This window comes from Solanum tuberosum, unplaced genomic scaffold (assembly GCF_000226075.1).
Source record: "Solanum tuberosum cultivar DM 1-3 516 R44 unplaced genomic scaffold, SolTub_3.0 scf00284, whole genome shotgun sequence".
Taxonomy (NCBI): domain Eukaryota; kingdom Viridiplantae; phylum Streptophyta; class Magnoliopsida; order Solanales; family Solanaceae; genus Solanum; species Solanum tuberosum.
The window spans coordinates 701,678-723,411 of record NW_006239212.1 but is presented as its reverse complement, the minus strand read 5'-3'; the positions used below and the strand labels follow the sequence as shown (position 1 = coordinate 723,411).

Here is a 21,734-nt window from a genome sequence, read left to right as displayed (position 1 = left end):
CATTTTCTAGGTCATAATTTCAAGAGAATTAATTATTCATGTTAACAAAAATAAATACTTTAAATTATTTATATTTTAAAAATAATTTAATAATAAGTAAAAGGACAAAAGTGGAAAGTGGGTATTCAATTTACGTCGTAAATCTTTTTTCTTAATACAATAGGTGTATATTGACTTACTAATTTATTTATTTTGAAATAGATGGAGTAATTACTACATATAATTAATTGCAATCATTATTAATACATTTAGTTCACTAATTACATTTGTTTTATTAGGTGTCCGTGAAGGAACAAATACGAGGATTACACATTCAGGTGCGGATCTAAAGCTGCAAAATTTTGAATCTCAAACTTTAATCGCCCAATTCTCTCTGCCCAAACCAAAACCCTAGCATTTTCCAGTGCTTTTGTTTTGGTTAAATTCTTTCATTTTTGGGTGTATTTATCTGCTTCAATTTCACTGTGTAACGGCCGATAATGGAGTTTGGGAGGAAGAGAAGAGTAGGCGGTGCTTTCGGTAGCAGTGGAGGCATGAAGAAATCAAGAGATGGTTAGTTTTCTCTTTCTGGGTCTACTTCGATTGCACTAATTCTAGTATTCTAAGCCTTTTTGTTGTAAAAGCTCGATAAAAGTGATCATCTTTGTAGTTTTGGGAGTTGTTTAATGATACAGTAAGGGTTAGGTGATTTTGGAATTTGTAATGAGAACTACTAAAATTGGGTTGTTTGCAGCATTGTACTGTGTGGATAGTTGATTCTATTACATATATATTGGTAATTGCTAATGTCATCGAAAATTATTATGAACTAAAGAGAAATATTTAATCTTTTGTAACAGAATCAGAATCCTTTACGACTGGTGTAGGAAGCAAATCAAAGCCATGCATGAAGTTTTACAGGTTTCATGCTTCATCTATTAAAAACAAGTATTCTCAATTTGATTCATTTATGTTATAATGTTTTGTAATGCTTGAACCATAACATTTGGAATGACAAGATTGTGATGGTAAAAGAAAAATCCAAATGTTGTTGGAGCAATACATATCATGTCATCATGAATGTAAAAAAGAACCCCAGGGCTTAGTTCAAGTGGCCAAAATTGAGGGACTTGTGAGTTGTGACTTAGGTCACAGGTTCGAGCCTTGTGCCTGCAAACTAAGCATGGTATTCAAGTGGAGAAGGGTAGAGGGGAGGGCCTGTTATCCCCTAGTTTCGAAGGCTGCTGTTGGTCTTAAGGGTTGGCCCTAGACTATTTCTCGCTCATAAAAAATAAAAAGAGGGAAAGAAACAAGCACTCTTTACCTCTGCGTCTCCCGACATTTTCAATCAGCTGTATTTACTCACAGGTACCATTGAGGATGTTCAAGCCAAAGTGTTGGATCTAGCACTGTTTATCTAAGATATGTCGTGGGAAGATGTTTTTCAAGTTTGAGGTTGAGTATGGATGTGTGTGAATAGAGCCTGAAATTGATACTCGTCAAACTTCCCATATTTTCTATATAATCTCTGTTAAACCTAATCTTTATTACTGTATTCTCTATGCCTGTGTTGTGAGCTTCTAACAATGCATATTGTTTTGGATTATATGCTAGGTTTTAGCTACTGGACTAAATTAGTGACAATGTTCTCTAATAGAACCATAACTGTCTGGTAACCAACTACACTGATAGTACTGGAAGTCATAAATACATCTGGGATTCTGGGGGTGGTATATGAACTTAGTACAATTGTTTTCCTCATTTTAATTATTCAGTGATTGTAGTGTCTTTTATTGTTGGTCGAACTGATCGATTTTATTAATACCAAAAAAGTGCACATTACAAAACCAAGTAAGTGCTGACCACTTACTTCTCATACTAAGATTGTAGTGTTTTGGCATGACTGTTCTTTATCGTACAATACAAGCATTAAAAACCCAACTTCTTCAATAACGACAAGAAGATAAAACACTAAATTTTCTTTTCTTAGCCAGCTAATACTGTTAATCGGAAAGTCCATAAATGGTATATGGACAAAAAGATACTGTCGTTATAATGTTAACTTTATCAAAAAAAGAAGAAGAGATATTGTCGTTGTAGATATGGAGTCTATATGAAATGAGTGTAGGGTTTAATGCTCAACGGTTGTAGGTAAGCTTAACTTTTGCCTGGTAAATACCATTACTTATATCATTCCAATATGGGGAACACTATTTTAGTGAACTTACATTAGGTCACGTGTTCACAAATCTGTATGTCAATGTTGGACAAGTGTATTTATGTTTAGAACATCTAGTGTTACAAACCCTTAGTTATCGTAAGTATTGAAATAAAATTGTTCCTAATGGAATTGATATAAAAGTCACATAGAGTCATAGACAACCTTACCTCAACTATTTTGAGGTTATGGTGTGGTCGACGTCATCATTGCTGCTGTTGTACCATATATAATAACTAACATCAATCATTTCTTAAATGTTACGAATATGCCAATCATGCAAACCTGGAAGCATCATAACTTTTTTGTGTGTGTGTTAGACTATTCTTCATTTGAAATTGTAATTTTAACTCGCCTTTGTGAGTTGTGGTTAATAGATCTGATTTATGTTTAGAGATGGAATCGTTTAGCATCAAGAATTCGATGTAGATGAAGAATGAACCCCGTAAATTTATCTATTTAGTTCAGGCTGAAGTTACTCGTGTACTTTCTCTTTCTAATTTCAAGTAATCAGAAATCAGTTGATCTATGAGCTGATTTACCTGGCATCCAGATTAATGATTCTGGTGTTGGTTTCTCGTGCATCATGCCTTACAATTATGGAATAAGCTCATTTGATATTCATATGGTCATTGTTTAGTGATAAATATTTTTAGCACTATTACTTGGTATATTAGTTTTCAATCATCTCTCGCAGTCGCCAGTAAGTTCATGTTGAATAGACAGGTTTTTTTAAAGGTGGTAATCTTATTTCAGATAGCAATATTTTATTTCTAGTGCCATGATATCTTAATAGCAATCACTCTATGTATGTAATAGTAGGTAGTGTTTGCTCAAACAATGTTATGAGCTTGTAAAACAGGAAGGGAGAAAGCTAATACTCTAAGCATGCTGACGTTTAACAATACTCACACCAGTGTGTTCTCTTTTCTTGGCTCCATTTGCCTGTCTCTTTGGTTGCTCAGTTGTGCTTACGCTAACAATCATTTTCTTGATGTGGTGTAGCACTTCTGGATGCTCATTTGGGGCGGGATGTCACTTTCTTCATTATGTTCCTGGCTACACTGCTATGAGCCAGCTATCAAACATGGGCTCAAACCCAGCACCTCCATTTGGAAGGAATAGTGCATCTTTTAGTGATGGTCCTGGTCCAGCTGTGAAATCGAAGTTTTGCAGCAAGTTCAACACTGCAGAAGGGTGCAGGTTTGGTGATAAGTGCCACTTTGCTCATGGTGAGATGGAGATTGGGAAGCAAGTGCGTCCAGCGTACGATGATTTCCAAGCCAAAGGTCCTCCGAGTGGGTTCTCCGGCTACCTTGAACCGTCCCAACCTGGTCTAGCTGCTACAAACTTTGGAGCATCTGCAACAACTACCATTAGTATAGATGCATCTCTTGCTGGAAACATCATAGGGAAGAGTGGTGTGAACTCAAAACACATATGTCGGGTTACTGGTGTCAAGCTCTTTATAAAGGAGCATGAAACGGACACTAACAAAAGAAATGTTGAACTCCAAGGAACCTTTGATCAGATTAATCAGGCGAGTGCCATGGTAAGGGAGCTCATATCGAATATCAGTACACCTACAGGCGGGCTGAAGAAAGCTGCCCCATTTACTCGAGATCCTCCTGGCCCACTTAAAACAAAGATGTGTGCGAATTTTTCAAAAGGTTTGTGCACATTTGGAGAGAAATGCCATTTTGCTCATGGGGCCAGTGAGTTGCAGAAGCCATTGACTTGATTTCATGGCATTCATACTGTGTATTAGCAAAAATATTGCTTGCCAATAGGAGATAGTACAAGGATAAACGTCGAAAGGATACTGTCTGTGCTGTATTAGTGTAATATATATCCGTTTAGGATGAGGGTTGCCCAGGTATTTCATATCTGTGTATTGGTGACCGGAAAACACTTTTATTATGTGAGTCCTTAGATAGGATCTTGTTACTGCCGCTTTAGAATAATTGGGCTTCAAAATTGAGAAATGTCAAAAGAGCTTTTTATATCTCTTTTTAGCTATGAATAGCACCTAACCAAGATGAATATTTAGTATCCCTCTTGTTTCCCCTCTATGTCGCACTACTACTATTTGGGAAAAGCAAGGTAGTTTCTTTTTTACTACAGTTTCCAAATATATGTTTGAATTATCAACTATTTGTTTGCTTGAATTCGCATAAAAAATTAAATAGTTTGATTGACCCTCGAACCTTGCAAATTAAAATGGAAGGGAGGGATTAATAAATTTGATCTTCTTTGTTTTTATGTAAACTTATATTTTCACTTTACAATGGTGGTCCTCCCTTCCTTTTAGTTAGTTCAAGGATTGTCATGTCGCGTGATACTATCTGAAAACCAATTAATTGTATCAAACAAATAATAAGACAAACTAACAAGAAAATTGGCAAGCATTTCAAGTTTTGGCTCATCAATGGAGAGCATGTGAACAGAAGTCACTGTTACCTTTATCCTGTCAAGCAATGTACTAGGAAAATCTAATTAAGAATTTAGCTCATCATTTCAAGCTTTTATTTATCAATAGATTATTTAACGGGTAAGTTTTAGCTGCGACTCTGACTCCTGCACTTCACCACAGAAGCAAGGCGCTTCAGACAACTGATTTAACCTGCAATAGTTGGAGAGGGGAAATATCACCCTTGAGCTTTTTAACCCAAGTAAAAATGGAAGGAAACTGGGAAGTTAACGCACTTTTACCCCTTTCCGTTGTACCAAATAACCTTAAGAGAGACATTAGTACTTACCACATAACACGCGCCAACTTCCCTTTTCCCCTAGATGGTCCCTTGAACGAAACAGTCTTAATCAGCGTATGGATAAGATGAGCTGCTAGATTTTGCTTGGTGCCTCACCCAACTCTTATCTTCTGTCCTTTGAAATATACGTGGCTTTTTGAAAGGGAATGTTTCACTCCAATCTGGGTGTTGGATTAAATAGTCCCACTGCCTGTGGAAAGAATTTGTTAAAATGATGTCTAGTACGCTGACAAATCCGTGATCCTGGAAAGGGATTGAAGTGTCGTAATTGTGGAAATGCTGTAGTACCTTCTTTGGTTATCCACGAAATCTGGAGCCTCAGCAGAAGGAGAGGTGGAACACGTAAGAAGGATTTCCTGGTCAGATAAATTCTGTAACATGAGGGCAATATGCATCTTGCGCATGTCCCTATGGTATAAAAAATGGAGTCCATTAAGAGATAAGTTTAAAAGATCAAAGAGGCCTAGCTCAAGTGGCAAAGCCAAAAAAAAAAAGGTGTAACCAAGAGACCGTGGATTTGATGTCAACGTTTCTTTTTAATACGAACTATTCCAATTACCTAGGTTCTATTAGTTGATAGTTAATTCGTAGCCTATTTTTTCCCAATGAAGCTAGATAAAGTTCTTGTAAGCTCACTAGTGTCTCAGTTAACATGATTGTGTAACTATAAATTGTTCTCACCATTCATCTAAATAAAATTGAAATAAAAATAAGAAATATAGATGACAACTTCAGAGAATTAAGACAACAAACAGAGAAATAACATGACAGGATAAGATATATAAACACCCCGAGGTAATGCCATAAGGAGTAAATAAGGAAAATCCAAAGTAAGCAGTTTTACCAAGTGCATGGAGCAATCACGAATTGATCAGTCTGAGTATCATATGTCTCAAGTAATCTTCCTTTCCAACTTGGATCCTCAAAAGATGCAGACACTCGTATTCTCCTAACAACTTCGTCGGGACATCTTGTTGTTGCATCAAAGTTTGCCGGGATAATAGACCCAGTGGCAGTTTCCGCCTGAGCAAATGAATTTGAAAAAAAAAAGAATTAAGAATCTTTATCCAAGAAGATCCGTAGAATACTGAGAAATTTCTGCTCCAACAAATCGTTTCTGTCACAGAGTAGAAACAGAAAGTATTGGTAATCAGCTGATTGAGGCACACAGAGAATGGGTAGGTAATTCATAATCGTCTGCCTGTGTTCAACCGTACCATTAAGAAATGAAATGAAAACCCAATACCTCTTTCTCCTGGACACGGTAATTAATATTTACTTTCCATCTCTACGTGTGTGCATTTTAAAACCATGTAAGTTGTCACAATTCTCTCCCTTCCATGCATCATGAATACCAACCACTAGATTGGCATCCATCCAGAATTAAGGATCAAGAGTTTCTGTTATATACATCTGAGAACCCAATTTGAACAATGAGCCTTCCTGACCCAAGTCTGCAATCTCTTTGTCTGCTCCCACTTTTCCCTAATAATACTAAGCAGAATCACGGCAAAGACAGAAAGTAGGATGACAAGTAAAATGCAACCTCACACTTGTTACTTCACTGCAAATTTGTTAGTGTAGATCTGAAAGATTAATTCAAGCATGTATTTCATCTAAGATTGATACACCTTCCAGTCTCCAGTTCATTAGATAACAGACGTTATTTACGGTTGTGCCAAATGACAGGAATGTCAAACAGATTGATTGCTGATTACAGATACTAACGGTGAGCATCAAGCACCAATAGATATACAAAGCCAAAAGAAAAACACAAGCAAGGAGCTCAACTTCAACCAATTCATCTCTCTGCAGATGGCCATTTGGTTTCAAGAATCCAATTGATATGATAGCCATAGAATTGGCATAGAAAAAGTCAAAAATTCATTTATTCAAAGTAGAATCCAAAAGTCTTATGTTCCTAGAGTGATGTATATAAATCAATCAACATCTGTTGGAATGTGTAGTCAGCAGGTCAATTGTGAGTTAATGAGTGGCTCACGTTGTAAATGAGTTCCCCTCCCTCAAGGAAAAATGATGTCACACTACTATGATTAGTCAAAGGAGATGAGCGCTGATCCTTGCCAGCACAGACATTTAAGCAATATTTTTTTTTGAAATAGGTAACTTTGACATTTAAGCTATATTTGCAACTAAATAAGGTCTTATTTGGCATCATTCTTTCCAACTGGCTATTGTTTGTCTCTCACCGGGTTGGCAATCAGTAAGAAGTTCCAGGTGGTTCTCATATTTTCTTAAGGTCCACCATGAATAACCCTATCTCTCACTCTCAGTTCGTGGAATTAAGTAATTTACCAGAGCAACCTGTCCTTAATGTAGAACAAAAAAAACTATCCAGATTTTTGGTTCAAGCTCTATTCTTCTTTTATCTTATTCAGTTTCACATAATGCTTCCATGGCTTCCTATTAATTTCAAATAATGGCACCAACTAGAATATGTATATTATGTTCTGTCCAAATTCAAAATCCACGTCTGGTTGTCATAGGCACTAAGTCAAAAGTTGTCTCCCTTTCCAAAAACTGGAGATCACTTTAGATAGAGTAATACAAAGGATATTTAACTACTGAACAACTTCCATTAAAAAGTAAGAAAATGAAAAAGTTAGCTCCTCCAAAAGAATTGAATTTCACAACTTTGTCCCACACAATTGTCTTGTCTTTCACTCAAGGTCTAGATACAGGCTTTAACCAGTACGTCTAAGGAACTTGGATTTCTTAGAGATACCTCACGAGTTATGTCTACAGAAAAAAGAATTCAGAAAATGTATATGATTTATCTAGTAGCTCAGAAGTGGTATTGCAACTTGGAATGTTGAATTGTAACGACTGTACTGGAATGACAACTCCCTAACCAGGAATCAAATAGCGACAGTCCTTTCCACTTTTCATCATTATTGATTCAAACCCTAAACCTTAAGATTGGAGGGAGGACTTTTACCACTAAGTTTTCCCTCCCTTGTTCTGTAATAATCAACGGTATAAACTAATGTGAAATACAAAATACAGCTTACCAGGAAACCAGTGAAGATGGGGTATGCATTTCCTTCAGTATCTCGTCTTGTATTATGCCCAAGAACATGGAGTGTGTGAATCTGGAACTTCATATTACTCTTTGCCAGGCTGTCAACTATTTTCTTACACAAAGGAAAGGAATAGCCCTCCAACTTTCCGTGACTTTCTGTAATACCATTAACATTCTGCACAAGAAGTCCAACAGATTCAGCTTCATTATCTAGCCTCTAAATGACTCACTATCTCTGTGAAAATCAAAGAATAAGAAGGATCTTGGCCTGACTTCAGGCGAGGCATCATCAAAACCACCAATTAGATGAACCTGCATATTATACACTTTCAATGTCGGCATCCACAGTAAAAAAAAATAGAGAACAAAAAAGAAGCTAGTTACTAATGTTGTTTGACATAAAGGATTAGAGAAGAATACATCCAACATGGCATCAGAGCTTTGATTGACAACAAAAGCCAGCATCTGGGCCAGGCCAATATCAACAACATCTGGTGAATCCAAGTGAGCAACAGATGTCCTGTAGCGAAGTCACAATCACAATAGTTAGACTTGAACACCTGAATGCAAATTAGTGATGTCTTTTTGTCTAAATAGCTCCTCTTACATTCCACTGTTTTGGTTCCTTATGACAAGGCCTACGCAAGTTGTTGCCTCATCCGTCCCAACCACCTATGTTCAAGAACATAGGAGATCTTTTAGAACAGCAGAAAAGAGTGGATAATTTTGAAAAACTTGCTAACAATCTTTTAGGTACTGTAGTAGATCAGCATTGTGTGAGAAATGGAGTGGTCAAAAGATTTGCTCCAACATAAATACAAACAGAAACGGCAACCACTCTCAGTGACTTAGAATTGTTTTTACATAAATAACCTATGGAGCGAACTGAAGGAGGAATACATTCAAGAGAAACCACATGACCCACCATCAATCATATCCCTCTAACTTCTGCTATAAAAGTCGAAAGAAATGCTAACTAAAAGAAGAATAACTTGACAAAACTCTTAATTATGACAAGAGAAAATCTTTAGAATATCATCACGAGATGACAAGTATGTCAAGATGATAAAAAAGAGGTTTTGAAAATGATAAGAATAAGGATGGAGCACAGAATGGCCAGCAAAAAGAGGTTGGACAGAAGCATACCAACAATGGAGATGAATCTTTATAGCTACAAACTCACAGTATTGGGTACAAAGATGCTTCAATCACAAAGGATCAGGAAAGTGTGTAGAAGAGAGTCCACATACTTGAAAAGGAAAACAACAAGTCCTAACACAAAACACTTGAATCAGCTAACCGTAAACATAACGGACACTTCAGTTCCAAGATAGAAATGACAACCATTATTCTAAACATTTTGCACCTACCAAGTTTCAGTCTAAGAATATCTGCAAGGTGCACGGTATAGAATAACATAGTGCATTTTACAATCAGGCAGATTGAGGACTCAATTTCCCTTTCGCATAATATCCAACCTAACCATCAAAATGCATTGATTTCCCTCGAGGCAATTACACTCTCAACTATTACAACTAATTTATGGTCTACTACTTTTCTTTTTCCAAGCATAGATTATTTTTTTCTCATGCAGCAATGGGCACATTAGATAGTCACAGCCTTCCAAAAAATGTCTAAGTCACGGCCTTTGCCGAATTTTATAGTGCTAACATGATAGTTATAGGAAACATCTCCTCTAACTATTAGACAGATTAGGTATTATGCAGAAATCAGACATATTATGATTTGTGGCACAAGAAGTGGGTGATAAAGACAGATGAGACTAGAAAAACTACTTTAAATTGACTCTCATGCAACTGCAAGTCTAGAACTATGACAGAAGAAAGAAGAAGTGCAAATTGGAAGAATGGTGGGGAACAAGGTCAGATGTCATTTCAGTAGGATTATTAAAGAAAGCATGAACATACATCGACAAGTGCAGGATCCACCGTTGCATATTCTCTCTGGAAAATGTAAACCCATCTATTATGTCTTGATATACCAGAACTAGAATCTTTAGAGACAGAGAATTTCCTTTCTGCAACATCATTAAGTGAAGACGATGCAGATACCAGAACAGGATGCTTCATCAAATCCGTCAGGATGTCATGTCCCTGTTCATATCAGATGTTCTTATTAAGTAGCTAGATAGAAACAAAAAAGAAGACTTTGTATCCCTTGTAATGCAGAGAAAAGTATGCAGTGAGATTTCAGGATTCAATATGACAAAGACTCCATCTGCAACTAATCTGAATGGTCAATAGGAGTCATTCAAAGACACCTCCTCAAATGCTTTTAATCAATTATAATTGGTAAGGGGTTCATCAGTTATGCAACTCTAAAAATATTTGCCTGTGATAAATAATCTGCCTACCACTCTTCCGACTATTTGATCGGATTATAAATTTGCCAATGTTTTTCCTTTGGTAGGTCAAAATTGCCTATGACTATTTTCATCCAGATTATCTATAAGATTATCAATTTATCAGTCTTTTTCACAAGTAAGAAGAAATTAGCTCAAGAATCACTACAACAGTTTTTTGCACAATAACCAAACAGTGATTGCAACTGATGAAACTGATCAAACAAACTAGAAGTTTAGAACAAAAAATCTGACAAAGTCAGATGTTACAGTCCAAACCAAGCAGTCCCTCTTTGGTCCAATGTACAGATCAAGAAAACAGTACAAAGTCCATAACTTTTTTAAGGTTTTCTGCTTTTGGTACACATCTTGTATAGGGGTATTCTTTGCCCAAGCATTAATAAAGTTCGTTACTACTTTTCTTCATAAAGAAAAGGGAAAAGGGTCGGTCGAAATTGTTGTTACGATACCAAACTTTGGAAAGGACCTTTTACCCTGTACTATTTAATAGTGTATTTTAAAGGTATATATGTGTCTACGTGTACATCATAAATATTTCATCATTTTAAGTAGTAATGTGACACATATATACCTTTAAAATACATTTTTCCCTTAAAAAAAAATAAAAAATTGTTACTACTTTGTATCATTTTCTCTCTATTTAACCACATCAATTCTTCAGATAATTCTAAGGCCGAAAGAATTTCAAAAATACTAACCTATCAACTTAGCGCAGATGAACAAATTTAACCCAATCAAAAGGTGGAGTCTTTATGATTAGACTGCAACATCATTACTACAAATCGATCATATATATTGCAGAAGGCACGTTATCTAGGGTATAAAAGGGATTAGTTGTACCATATGCATTATGTGGGTGCAGTTCAGCCCTTAATTAAGATTGAGGTTGAACCTGAAGTTGGATTTGAATTTTTTTTAAAAAGGAGGAGGATGACAATACCTGGGAACATGAAGAAGACGAATCTGTACTTAAAGGAGCTCCAGCTACGAAGATCATAATGGCGTTGACACAGAGATGAGCAAAGTGGCAAAGAATCGACTTTGCCTTCTCCTCTCCGTTTATTCGAGTCCTTTTTCATGTAAAATTTCAGGGCGTGTTTGCATTGGCAATTGGGACAGAAGAATATAATAATTTCATTTGTTGGTTAAAATATCTACTATTGCTTGATTTACTCCTTTTTTTTTAAAAGGACGATTTCATTTTATTTTTATGAAAAATAGTACAAATAGAAACTACACATAATGTGTCATTTAACTTGGTTTCAACAGATATTTGTATCATTTTACGTTGAATGTATATAAATAGACAATTAAGTTATTATACAAATTAACAAATAAATATACACATCATACATATCTTGAGTTTATAATCCAGGAAATAAGGGGAATGAAGAGATCGACACACATCGTATTGGAGGCGGTGAATGATATAGAGGTTCGCCTCATGTGTTCTACTTCATATGATAAGAAAGTATCATCGTTGTTAGACTGATTATGTTGTACTGGGTGAAGCGTTGGTTAGTCAAGAATTCATATGTCTAAAAAATAAAGATAACAATAATGAGGATGGCCCAGACGGATGTGCATGCATTCTAGAAGAGAAAAGACCAATAACGAATATATACAAGACAAGGCGGGAGTAATCGCCAAATAGATAAAATGTGAGAAGTGAGATTGTGATGATTTGAACATGTGTAAAAGACGAGTACAAATATCCTAGTGGGGAGGTATAAGAGGTTGATGATGATAGGTTTGAGGAAAGGTAAAAATATATCGAAAGAGAATTGGGTGGAGGTAATTCAACAAAAAGTGACATAAATGTAAATCACCCTGGACATGACCCTAGATAGGAAAAACATGAAGGACGAGATTAGAGTAGATTGCTAGTCGGTAGTAAAGTGGTAGAATAAGGTCCTAAACTGAATTTGTTGTCTGTTTCGTTATCAACATTATTACTAGTATGCTAGCATTATTTTATGCATCAATTTTATTACTACTATTATTTCTTTTACTTCAGTTACCCTTAATATTTGTACTATTAGTACTTTCCTTTCTTGAATATTTTCATTTTAACATTACAGTCTTACTTTTCTTTCGAACCTTTTGAAAAATAATTTTTTAATTATTAGATTAACAACTCAATATTTTCTAATACATTTATGATATTCAGCAAAAGCAAAAACAAATAAATTCATTTAAGCTTATACCTCCACTCCAAAAAGTGAATTTGAATTAATCCAATCCTATAAATCACATACATCAAATTAGTTTTTTTTTTAGAATCAATACAAGGCTTAATCGAGTCCAAATACATACTCTAGTCTAGGAGGTAAAAATGACTTCAACAAAAATTATAAGGGACTTGAAGTGCAAAATGCAATTATATGGATCATACAAAACGGTGTCGTATTGACCTCAAAGTCATAAGTGTAACTTTTTCCGCACCGTTGCCATATTTCAAAGTGATAAAGACTTTCAATTCAAAATCAAATTGTAAGTAATCTCTCTCTCTCCCCCTAATAAAAATACCCAAAAGTTTTCCCCGCCAACACCAAAGCATGGCACTTTCTACCCCACCAGCTCCGCCGGATCCTCCGCCCACCGCCGCCGCCAACACCACCATCACCACAACCGATGCAGCTATAACAACCGGTATACCCACAAGACCAATTTTCTCTAACCCTGTAAGACCACCCACCCCACAACCACATCCCCCTTTTTCCCTCCAATCTTCTCACTTCCCATCTACCCAGCGCCTACCGCCCTCATCCAATCCCAGTTACTCTCAATTAGTCCTAAAACCTCCTAATCCCGACTCACAACCTCATCTTCACAGCATTCTCTACCCAGTTGCTTCCTCCGGCCGCGGGTTTTTGTCCAAACCTAGTAATTACCCGAATCGCCCAGTTGTTAGCCACCTCGGGTCTAGACCAACTTTTGGGCTGAATCAGATGGATCCGGGTTTGGGTCAGTCTACGGGTGTTAGACCGAGTCATTTGCAACACGCTCTTCTTGGATCGTCTCCTACTGTCAATTCTGCTGGTCCTGCGGCTTCGGCTGGTGTCTTGCCTGGTGCGGTTAAGGGATTTCCAGTTGTCAGTTCTTCGCATCACAAGGTTTTTGTAATTCTTTTAATACTCACTTTAATTATCTTGATAATTGATGGTTGAATTCGCATGTTATTAGATAAAAAAAATTTGGCAACCATAGTAAATTACCAATTAACAAGCTTCTTTTAGGGAGGGTGTTGAAAGAATTAAGTCTCTGACAGAGCTCTAGTTACACATGAATTTCTGCAAAAAAACTCCTACTCCTCTGAGCTATCCTATACAATTTGTCTACCTCTAATCTATCTACAAAATCATTAATAACCTCATTTTGGGTGGATTATCAAGCGTTCCTTATATGATAGGTTTGAGTTTTGCGAATTCCCAGGTGGGTCATTGTAACTTGTTTCTTCCCTATTGGTGCTTTTGTTCAGTGATTCACTCTTACTTATGAAAGCCACTCAATTTATTTTTTTTGATGACAAAAGCCACTCAATTTTAAAAAAAGAAGTAAATTGACCATGTATTCTTTGCTGCCATCAAATAGTACCATGTTGCATTTATGAAAGCAATCAAAAGAAGAAGGAAAAAACAGAGGAAAGAAACAAGGAAAAAAGGGAAATATTTGAAATAGTAGAGTAACAAGTTCTCCATTCGTGATCATTCTTGAACTAGTGCATCTTTAGGAAATTACAATGTGCTCATAGGGAGGTGATATCACTCAGGTGGCTGGTTGCAACTAACTGATCTTGGGGGACTTCATGTAAGGAAACACGACTTTTAACTACTAAACCAGTTCCAATGTTTAGGTCAACCACGGGAGCTTAAAGTAGAACTTTCACACGCTATCACTCATCCTGCCTATAAAAATGCTTGACCCTTATATTTTGGAATCAGGAATTTGGATCCGATAAACCCAACATCTTGCCAGATTTGCCCATTGTGCACTTAAGTTTTTCTTCTCTGAACCATCCTCATGTTTATCATGGCTACTGATTACATCGAAGGGGACCATGTGCAGCCACCAAGGGGGGTTGATGAAGGGGGATCTGCGGAAGCCACCTTCCTAGTTGAGAAACGAGGAATCCTTGGTGTATCATGAGCTTGAAAGGAGTTGTAGTTCGTAATCCATAGGCTGTACCTTTTTGATAACCTTGTCAAGCTTATTGGAATTTTAAAGCCAGCTTCAGGCTTCTTCAATGAGGTGTGTCAGTAAGGTTGTGGCTAACCTGGCAAGTGGGCTGACCCTAGGCGATAAACCACCTTGCCATAGCCCTTTAATGGAGGCATGAACCCTGTATTAACTTATGAATCTCATGGGCTGGTGTTTTCCCTGCCATGGGGGGTTGGAGCTGGTCCCTTGCATTTCAAACTTCAGCCCACAGGTCAAAATGGCCAGAACTGGCCCAAGCCCAATGCTAACTCCTGAAGTTAATTTTTTTTAGAGAGATACTCTCAAGGTCAGAATCCAAAATTTAAGGCCACAATTAACTATGCAAACACAACTCCTTAAAAAATGTATACTTCGAATACAAATTACTTAAAAATTGTGAAATCGATGTACTTTACAGTTTAGAGATAATTTATCCACAAAAATTAAACAATACACATCAAATTCATTTATTCTCAAGGGGATGATTAAGTAGTTGAGTATATGAATTACAATCCGGGGATCCAAGTTCAAACCCCAACTACAACATTCAATGTAAGTACATCTGCTCCAACCTTGGTGGGTAGGATAACTCGGCATGTCTTCTTGTGGTATGTAACGGGTTGTCCGATGGATTAATCAAGGTGTATACGGCCCACATCACTGTTAAAAATAGTTTAATTGAGTAATTTGTTGAATATTCATATTAAGACTATGTATTAATTTGGTTCCAAAAATGCTACTCCATCCGTTCCAATTTAAGTGTCTTAGTTTGACTTGGACGAAGTTTAAGAAACCAAAGGAGTCTTTTGAATCTTGTGATCTTAAATTAAAGATGTGTGAAGTCCTTTAAATCTTGTGGTCTTAAATCAAATATGTGTGTAGTCCTTTAAAACTTGTGGTCTTAAACTTACCATGTAGAATGCCGGAATTGGAAAGCTTACTAAATATAGATTGAGACATTCTTTTTGGGACAGGCCAAAAAGGAAAGGAAAACACTTAAATTGGGATGGGGGAGTATTGTTTTCTTGTCTATGACGAGACGGTGTCTCATAGAAGCTATTTAGAGTAATCCTTTGATTAGCTGAAGTGGGGAAGTAAATCCCCAAAATTAGCTAGAAGTATTTTATCATGTTTCAATAACAACAACAACATCATTCTCAGTTGGAGTCTGGGGAGGGTATGCAGAATGGTTGAGAATGATTTTTACGGTGAAATTTCACATTTTTTCGTGTGGGTTAGTGTTTGGGTTGAGTAAGTCAGAAAATTGTGTGGGTTGATTTATTTAGTTGGGGTTAGAGTTTAAAATTGGATCAATAATAAAATTCCACAGAATTTAAATAAGCTTTTTTTAATTCAGCGTTGACCATTAGTCATAAATGTATAAGTGAGCCAAAAAGGTAATCAAAGGGTATTTTCAGCAAAATAGGTGGATGAAGGGTATAATTAGATCTTTTTCGATAGTCTAGGGGCATTTTTGGCCCTTTTCCAATAAATAAGAAAGAGAGAGAAGAGGAATGAAGGCTACTCATGAGTCTCAACCTAGCACGGCCACAATTTTTTTCATTCTTATTCTTACGTTCTGTCTCCCATATATATACCCATGAATCTTGTCAAATCTCATTTTCTCGGTCAAATTGATCTTTCAATAGATTCCCTTGGATCCCAAAAAAAGAAGGGAGCAAGCAGCAACCAAGACAGTGGGGAAAGAAGAAATGTGTTATTATTGACACAAAAAGTTCTGAGGATATATGTATATGTGCTGATTACCAAAAGTGGTTAACTCTGGGGATTCTTCGCTATACTGAACTATGTGGGACCAATTTGCAAGTGGCTTGAGAATTTCTTAAAATTAATTTTGTCAAGTGGACTGTGTTTGCATTGGTTTGGAAGAATAGCATGCATCCTACCTTAATTAGTGTCTTGATTTGAGAACCTTTGGTTTTTGTTTCCTTTTTGGAAATCAAAATATTTTGCCTTTTCGTTTCTACTTGAGAAACAAATACAAGTGTCTGAATCTGATTTCAGAAGATTGGTGTTGGCTTTGTCTCTTGGAAAGAAATCTTTAAAATATTTGATGTGCCTTACATATGGAGACTCTTAAATATTCTTTAAACGGCTAAACTTCTTTAGTTACAATTACATGTGTTTTGGAATTTAAATAAATGTAGGGTGAAGGAAAAACACAATTTCAACTTAACCTCCCAAAATTTGAGGCTCGATTCCTATAATCAGTACAAGGAAGCAGAGGGGAATAGAAAAGGGTTCGCTCATAAACCCCCAGACTAGGCTTGCAAGTATTGAGAAGAGAATTTTCTTGTTTTCAGAAATAACTTGGTTTATTTTCTGTTAACAGACTATTCTCTTGCTGTTTTTGTCTGTTATCTAATCCAAACAGCCCTTTAATCCTTGTGTTCCCCCAGCTTGTTTTTACTGTTTTCATGCTTTGTGGCAGTATTGTTCTGCAGATTTACTTGAATGACCTATCTCAGATTCTCAGTAATGCAGTGCTGCAATTTCAAATGAGAAATTACGTTCTTTTAGTGTGTTCCATAGATCTATTTTATCTTTTCTCACAATTTTGTTACCTTCTTTGTATCCTGATCCTGCTTGCTACATTTCTGTGTTCCAGATTGCTTCTACTCAGCCTTCCCTTTCAGATTGTAATGGTTTCAGAGAGAAGAGGTAATATATGTTTTACATAGTTTTCCTGTTTCCCTTATATGTTTAATATGAAAATTCTTAGTGCTCTATATTTTGCTTGCGGTAGGGACAGAAGCAAGGATGACACATTTGCTATAATCAGAGACAGAAAGGTAAGTGCCTATTTTGCTGTTTAGTTTGATTTGTGAAATACTGCATGTTTTATTGATCATACCTGATATGATCCTCATTTTGACAGATGGAAGTCATTTAAATCATTTCCTCCCCTAAAAAATAAGCAGAAAAGAAAAACATGTTGGAGTATGACATATCTGTTAACTATTTTGTCACTAATATTTCATGAAGTTGTGTAGATAATATTTTCTCTAGCTACCAAATCAAAGTTTTTATGGAGAAGGCCCTGAATCCTGATAGATGACATTGTTTTGACACCCTTTTAAATTTCACTCACCTTTGCAATCCAGCACAGGTATAATTCAGTTGTAAATAATGTTAGTATTGGAAATTAGGCACTGAATAGGTTATCTTTAAGCATTTGTGGTATTGGTTACCAAACTCAACTAGTTTGGGATAGAAGGTAGTTGATTGATTGTGCAATTGGTTCTTTCACTCCAACAAACTTTAAAACTTCTTTTTTTGTGCGTGTGATATGTAATGTACCTTACAATGAAACTATAAGAAACTTTGTTCACTTGGAAATGTGTAACTACAATTTTAAATTTCTCTGATTTGTCTCAGTGGTGGTTTTTCATTGTCTTATGTGGTATTATTGTCAAAGGGCTATGGCAAGAGAATTTAAGATGTAATGTGACACTACTCATCTATTTTCTTGATTTACAGCCCATTACTGGTGAGGTGAGATTATTATTTATGTCTGGTGATCACATTCTTACAATGTATATAAGATCTGCCCGAGAGTGTGCACCCTTCTATATTAAGTTGATGTTTGCTTGAGATGAATTATGTATAACTTAACCGCAAGTAGAAAAAAAGCATCTACTTCCTTGACTTGACAGAACATTAGGTTCTCTTATCAGTTTTCCCCAATTTCTTCTTTGTTGGTGAGCATTCAATCTGTGAAGCAATTTTGATTAATTCTTCTGCAAACTGGGGTCTTTGTGGTTTAGCATGAACCTCATTTTAACATTTCACTGCTTAGCTTTGGTATAGGTGCTTTCCTTGCTTCCCCTATATTTTCTGTAGAAACATGTTCTTACTGCATGATAATTACCTTTGTTTTCTGATGTAGGTCCGAATTTCTGATAATGCTTCTCTCTACACCCTCTGTCGTTCATGGTTGAGGAATGGGCTTCCAGATGACACTCAGGTTTGCTCAACTAGAAATTCGTTATTTGTTGCTCTAGTGCTTTCTTTTTGAAATATTAATTTTCTTTTGACAGTATCTTGAGTGACTTAAGGTTTCTGGCTTGTAAAAGCTCAGTTCATATACAAAATAACTGAGTTTGGTGGACAGATACTGTCAGTTATTTTGTGTATATATATATATATATTATTATTATTATTATAACATGCAAACAAAAATATCTTATTTTGATAAGATTTCTCATAGGTCAACTTGGGCCACACATATCAACCCAATTTGTTTTGATAGACTGAGCTAATAAATGGGCAGGTCAATGACCAGCCCAAACTTGGACGGATTGGGTGGGCCAAGTTTTCATGGGTTAATTTTGCCAACCCTACTATAGATTACCTCAAGTGATGTTACCTAATATATTCTATAGAATGCCAAGGACGAAAACTTCCCTTTCCGAAATATAACAATCATAGAGAAAAAACCAGTCTACTGCTCATCTTCCAAGATGACAAAACATTGAAGATCTAACTATACTTGGAAACATAACGAACCCCTCTATGGAATTGTTAATTAAGAATTATTACTTCTTATTTTTCCAACATATGCATTTCGAGATTTGCAGTTTAATTCCATCGCTTTCGGCTGTGATTTTACTTGAGAGTTCGTCACCTTAGCGTGTTGTTATTGTGACAATGTCGGAGAAAAATGTAAGTTCCCTTACATTATTGTGAAATTAGTATTAGGTTTGAAGAGAAACATGTCAATGCTAGAGTACTGAGGGAAGTATTAGCAACTTTAGAATTTATAAGATGTTCAAAATTGAATGAGTTTATTTGGATACCAGAGGGCAGAGCTCTTAAAAGATTTCTCATTAAAATTTAAACATTTACCTGATGCTGCTTAGATAGTATAGCTACATAATTTCAAGTTATATTACTTGATTTTTGACCTGATCTGAATGTTCAAAACCAGCTTTGGATCATGGTTCTCTCTCACAGCTCTTCAAATCTAGTACTGATTCAAGTAGTTGCAGCCAAATCTCATTCCTTTTAAGTTCTTAACTAAGGATAATAGTTGTTTTTGTTCCTTTCTCTTTTCTTTTTTATTTGAAGTAGTATTTTGAGGAAAAGGTAGTCTTATGAATTATAGAGGGTAGAGGGGAGGGCATTTGATGAAATTGAAACCGATTATGATCTCAAACCAGTTCAGATCATGATTCTGTCTTGCTTCTCTATTGCTGATTCTCCTCTCTGGTCTTGCATTTGTTGTCTTAATAATTTTAATCTTCTTGAAAAAATGATGCAACTGTGGTGCTGGATGAGTTTCTTAATGTGGTTTTTGAAATTTTGCAAGAAATACTTTCTATTTTTAAATAGCATTTATTCCTTTTTATGTTAATTTGCTTCACATTTCGTTGGCAGTCCCAATACATGGATGGGGTAAGATCTCTTCCTAGACCCTTGGCACTAGCTCCACAAGATGCTGAATCTCCTGTAAAAAAGGAGGGAGATAAAGAAGAAGAGGAAGAGGTGAGCACTTGCGTTTATCTACTTAGTGAGTGAGTTTGAATGTGATTCCTGTACCAGAATGATTAGATGCTTGGAAATAATTTAGCCATTGTTGTTTGTCTTGTAATCTTAAGTACATGGGGAATGATTGCTACGGGGCAAGGGGAATTGAAGTATAACTCATTTTACTAGTAAATCATGGTTTATGTTTGTGTTAAACTTAATCATAAGCGGGGCAGGATCTTTTACTTCATAGAATCTGGAGTACTGACCATATTTACTCTTTGCTGATCATTGAGCATACCAGACTGTTATTGATGTCTAGTATAAGATTAATGACTTGTACTATGCCATAGTGCACTTTCTAGAACTTTTTACTTTACCATCCATCTCATTGTAGGACTGCAGTTTTTCATCTATGCTTATACTGAAAAGGGTGAATTTTCCCATCCCTATCAACTTTAAGGTAAAATAAGGTTTTGAACTTTCATATTATGGAAAGGTTTGTATAAATAAAATAAAATTCACCACATCACAAAAAATTGTACATAATCAAGTGTTATATGCATATGAACATTTTTTTTATTGTTCCAAGTTGAATGCAATATTTTGCTTCTGAGGAGTATTTTTTCCCCAAGCAATCTTTTGAATACTCTCCAATGTTTTGAATTGCCAAGTAAGGAAGTATGGTATGTTTCATGTTATGTTGAAGTCCTTGAGTTCCTTTATTGGCTATTAACTTTCATCAAAGGAATGTCTTCCACCACTAGAGGATGACCTAGTGGTTAAGGCATGGTCGTAACAGTCTGAAGATCTCAGGTTTGAATTCCAGCTACTAAACGTGGTTTGGACCCATGCCTGAGCTGTATAGGCTTCCCAGTGGATTGTTTGGTGTGCATGATATAATTTTTTTTCATCGAAGGTTGGAAGTTTTCTTTGAATGTGAGCAGCTCAATCAATTAAGGAATGGGTGAGATGTTGGATCCCAAGAGACTTTATCCATTTGTATCTCCTCTCGTGAAGTTTTAAGACTTCAGAAATTCTACTACATTCCACATGAGCTCCTTATTAATTTTGTTGCATCTCCTTATTAATTTATTTGTATCTAACATAATATTTATGTTTTATGGTTAAGCAAGTTCAGTTGTTTCAAATTTGATCTGAATTTTTCCTCTCAGCATGACCACAAAAGGCATTGATCTCTTTCAAAAAATAATAATTCTGGGTGTTGCCTTAACCGTATCTCAAGTTCATTGCTTTGTCATTTCTAATTTTCTGGTCAGCTATTATGTGTTAGGATTCACATGTCCTTGATTGGAATGTTGTCTGTAGAGATGTACCTACTTGTTCAATGTAGTTGGGTAGTTAGAGATGGCAATTGTTCAATTATAGAATTGAACAAGTTATTCTTTTTGTTTACTTGCTTGCAGGCTGGGGAATCTGTTGAGCATTTATCTCCGAAAGAACTTTTGCAAAGACATGTCAAGCGTGCTAAAAGGATTAGATCACGGTAAAAAAACTTTCTGGTATTTGGCTTTTTGTTATTAAGGTTATAACTATTTCCTTTTTGATAGAGCTCTTTCTGAACATCACCCCCCCCCCCCCACCCACCACCAACAACCACACACCCCCCCACAAACCACCACACCCACA

General features: G+C 36.0%; 3 protein-coding genes across 4 annotated transcripts in view; 2 read left to right on the top strand and 1 right to left on the bottom strand.

Moving 5' to 3' along the window:
* The first annotated feature begins 266 nt into the window (after positions 1 to 266).
* LOC102600080 (zinc finger CCCH domain-containing protein 31-like) lies at positions 267 to 4,202 on the top strand. Its single transcript, XM_006359104.2, has 3 exons — positions 267 to 552; positions 840 to 900; positions 3,203 to 4,202. Exons 1-3 carry the CDS (start codon positions 480 to 482, stop codon positions 3,936 to 3,938), a joined length of 870 nt encoding a protein of 289 aa, XP_006359166.1. The 5' UTR covers positions 267 to 479; the 3' UTR covers positions 3,939 to 4,202.
* Positions 4,203 to 4,553: 351 nt separating this feature from the next.
* On the bottom strand, positions 4,554 to 11,490 carry LOC102599742 (protein N-terminal asparagine amidohydrolase). The gene is made up of 10 exons (XM_006359103.2): positions 11,335 to 11,490; positions 9,940 to 10,125; positions 8,619 to 8,683; positions 8,432 to 8,531; positions 8,285 to 8,323; positions 8,001 to 8,186; positions 5,813 to 5,991; positions 5,257 to 5,376; positions 4,957 to 5,158; positions 4,554 to 4,820 (listed from the first exon to the last, which is right to left on the bottom strand). Exons 1-9 carry the CDS (start codon positions 11,389 to 11,391, stop codon positions 5,014 to 5,016), a joined length of 1,077 nt encoding a protein of 358 aa, XP_006359165.1. The 5' UTR covers positions 11,392 to 11,490; the 3' UTR covers positions 4,554 to 4,820; positions 4,957 to 5,013.
* Positions 11,491 to 12,848: 1,358 nt separating this feature from the next.
* The window catches only part of LOC102599206 (mucin-2), a 10,538-nt gene continuing 1,652 nt past the window's right edge, over positions 12,849 to 21,734 (top strand). Inside the window, exons 1-7 of one of the 2 annotated variants that reach the window (XM_006359101.2) lie at positions 12,849 to 13,510; positions 17,224 to 17,276; positions 17,362 to 17,407; positions 18,505 to 18,582; positions 19,995 to 20,102; positions 20,482 to 20,547; positions 21,512 to 21,591. In XM_006359101.2, the coding sequence (XP_006359163.1) occupies positions 12,953 to 13,510; positions 17,224 to 17,276; positions 17,362 to 17,407; positions 18,505 to 18,582; positions 19,995 to 20,102; positions 20,482 to 20,547; positions 21,512 to 21,591 (989 nt within the window). In that variant the 5' untranslated portion in view covers positions 12,849 to 12,952. The remainder of the gene's footprint in view (positions 13,511 to 17,223; positions 17,277 to 17,361; positions 17,408 to 18,504; positions 18,583 to 19,994; positions 20,103 to 20,481; positions 20,548 to 21,511; positions 21,592 to 21,734) is intronic. The other variant, XM_006359102.2, reaches the window with a different exon arrangement.

Excerpts from the sequence above, each read along its gene's own strand:
- LOC102599742 (XM_006359103.2), bottom strand. The coding sequence starts at position 11,391 with ATGATCTTCGTAGCTGGAGCTCCTTTAAGTACAGATTCGTCTTCTTCA. Across the intron at positions 8,684-9,939 it reads TGGATCCTGCACTTGTCGAT|GTGGTTGGGACGGATGAGGC; the intron begins GTATGTTCATGC and ends TCTTGAACATAG. Across the intron at positions 5,159-5,256 it reads TTCGTGGATAACCAAAGAAG|GCAGTGGGACTATTTAATCC; the intron begins GTACTACAGCAT and ends TTCTTTCCACAG.
- LOC102600080 (XM_006359104.2), top strand. The coding sequence starts at position 480 with ATGGAGTTTGGGAGGAAGAGAAGAGTAGGCGGTGCTTTCGGTAGCAGT. Across the intron at positions 553-839 it reads CATGAAGAAATCAAGAGATG|AATCAGAATCCTTTACGACT; the intron begins GTTAGTTTTCTC and ends CTTTTGTAACAG. Across the intron at positions 901-3,202 it reads CCATGCATGAAGTTTTACAG|CACTTCTGGATGCTCATTTG; the intron begins GTTTCATGCTTC and ends GATGTGGTGTAG.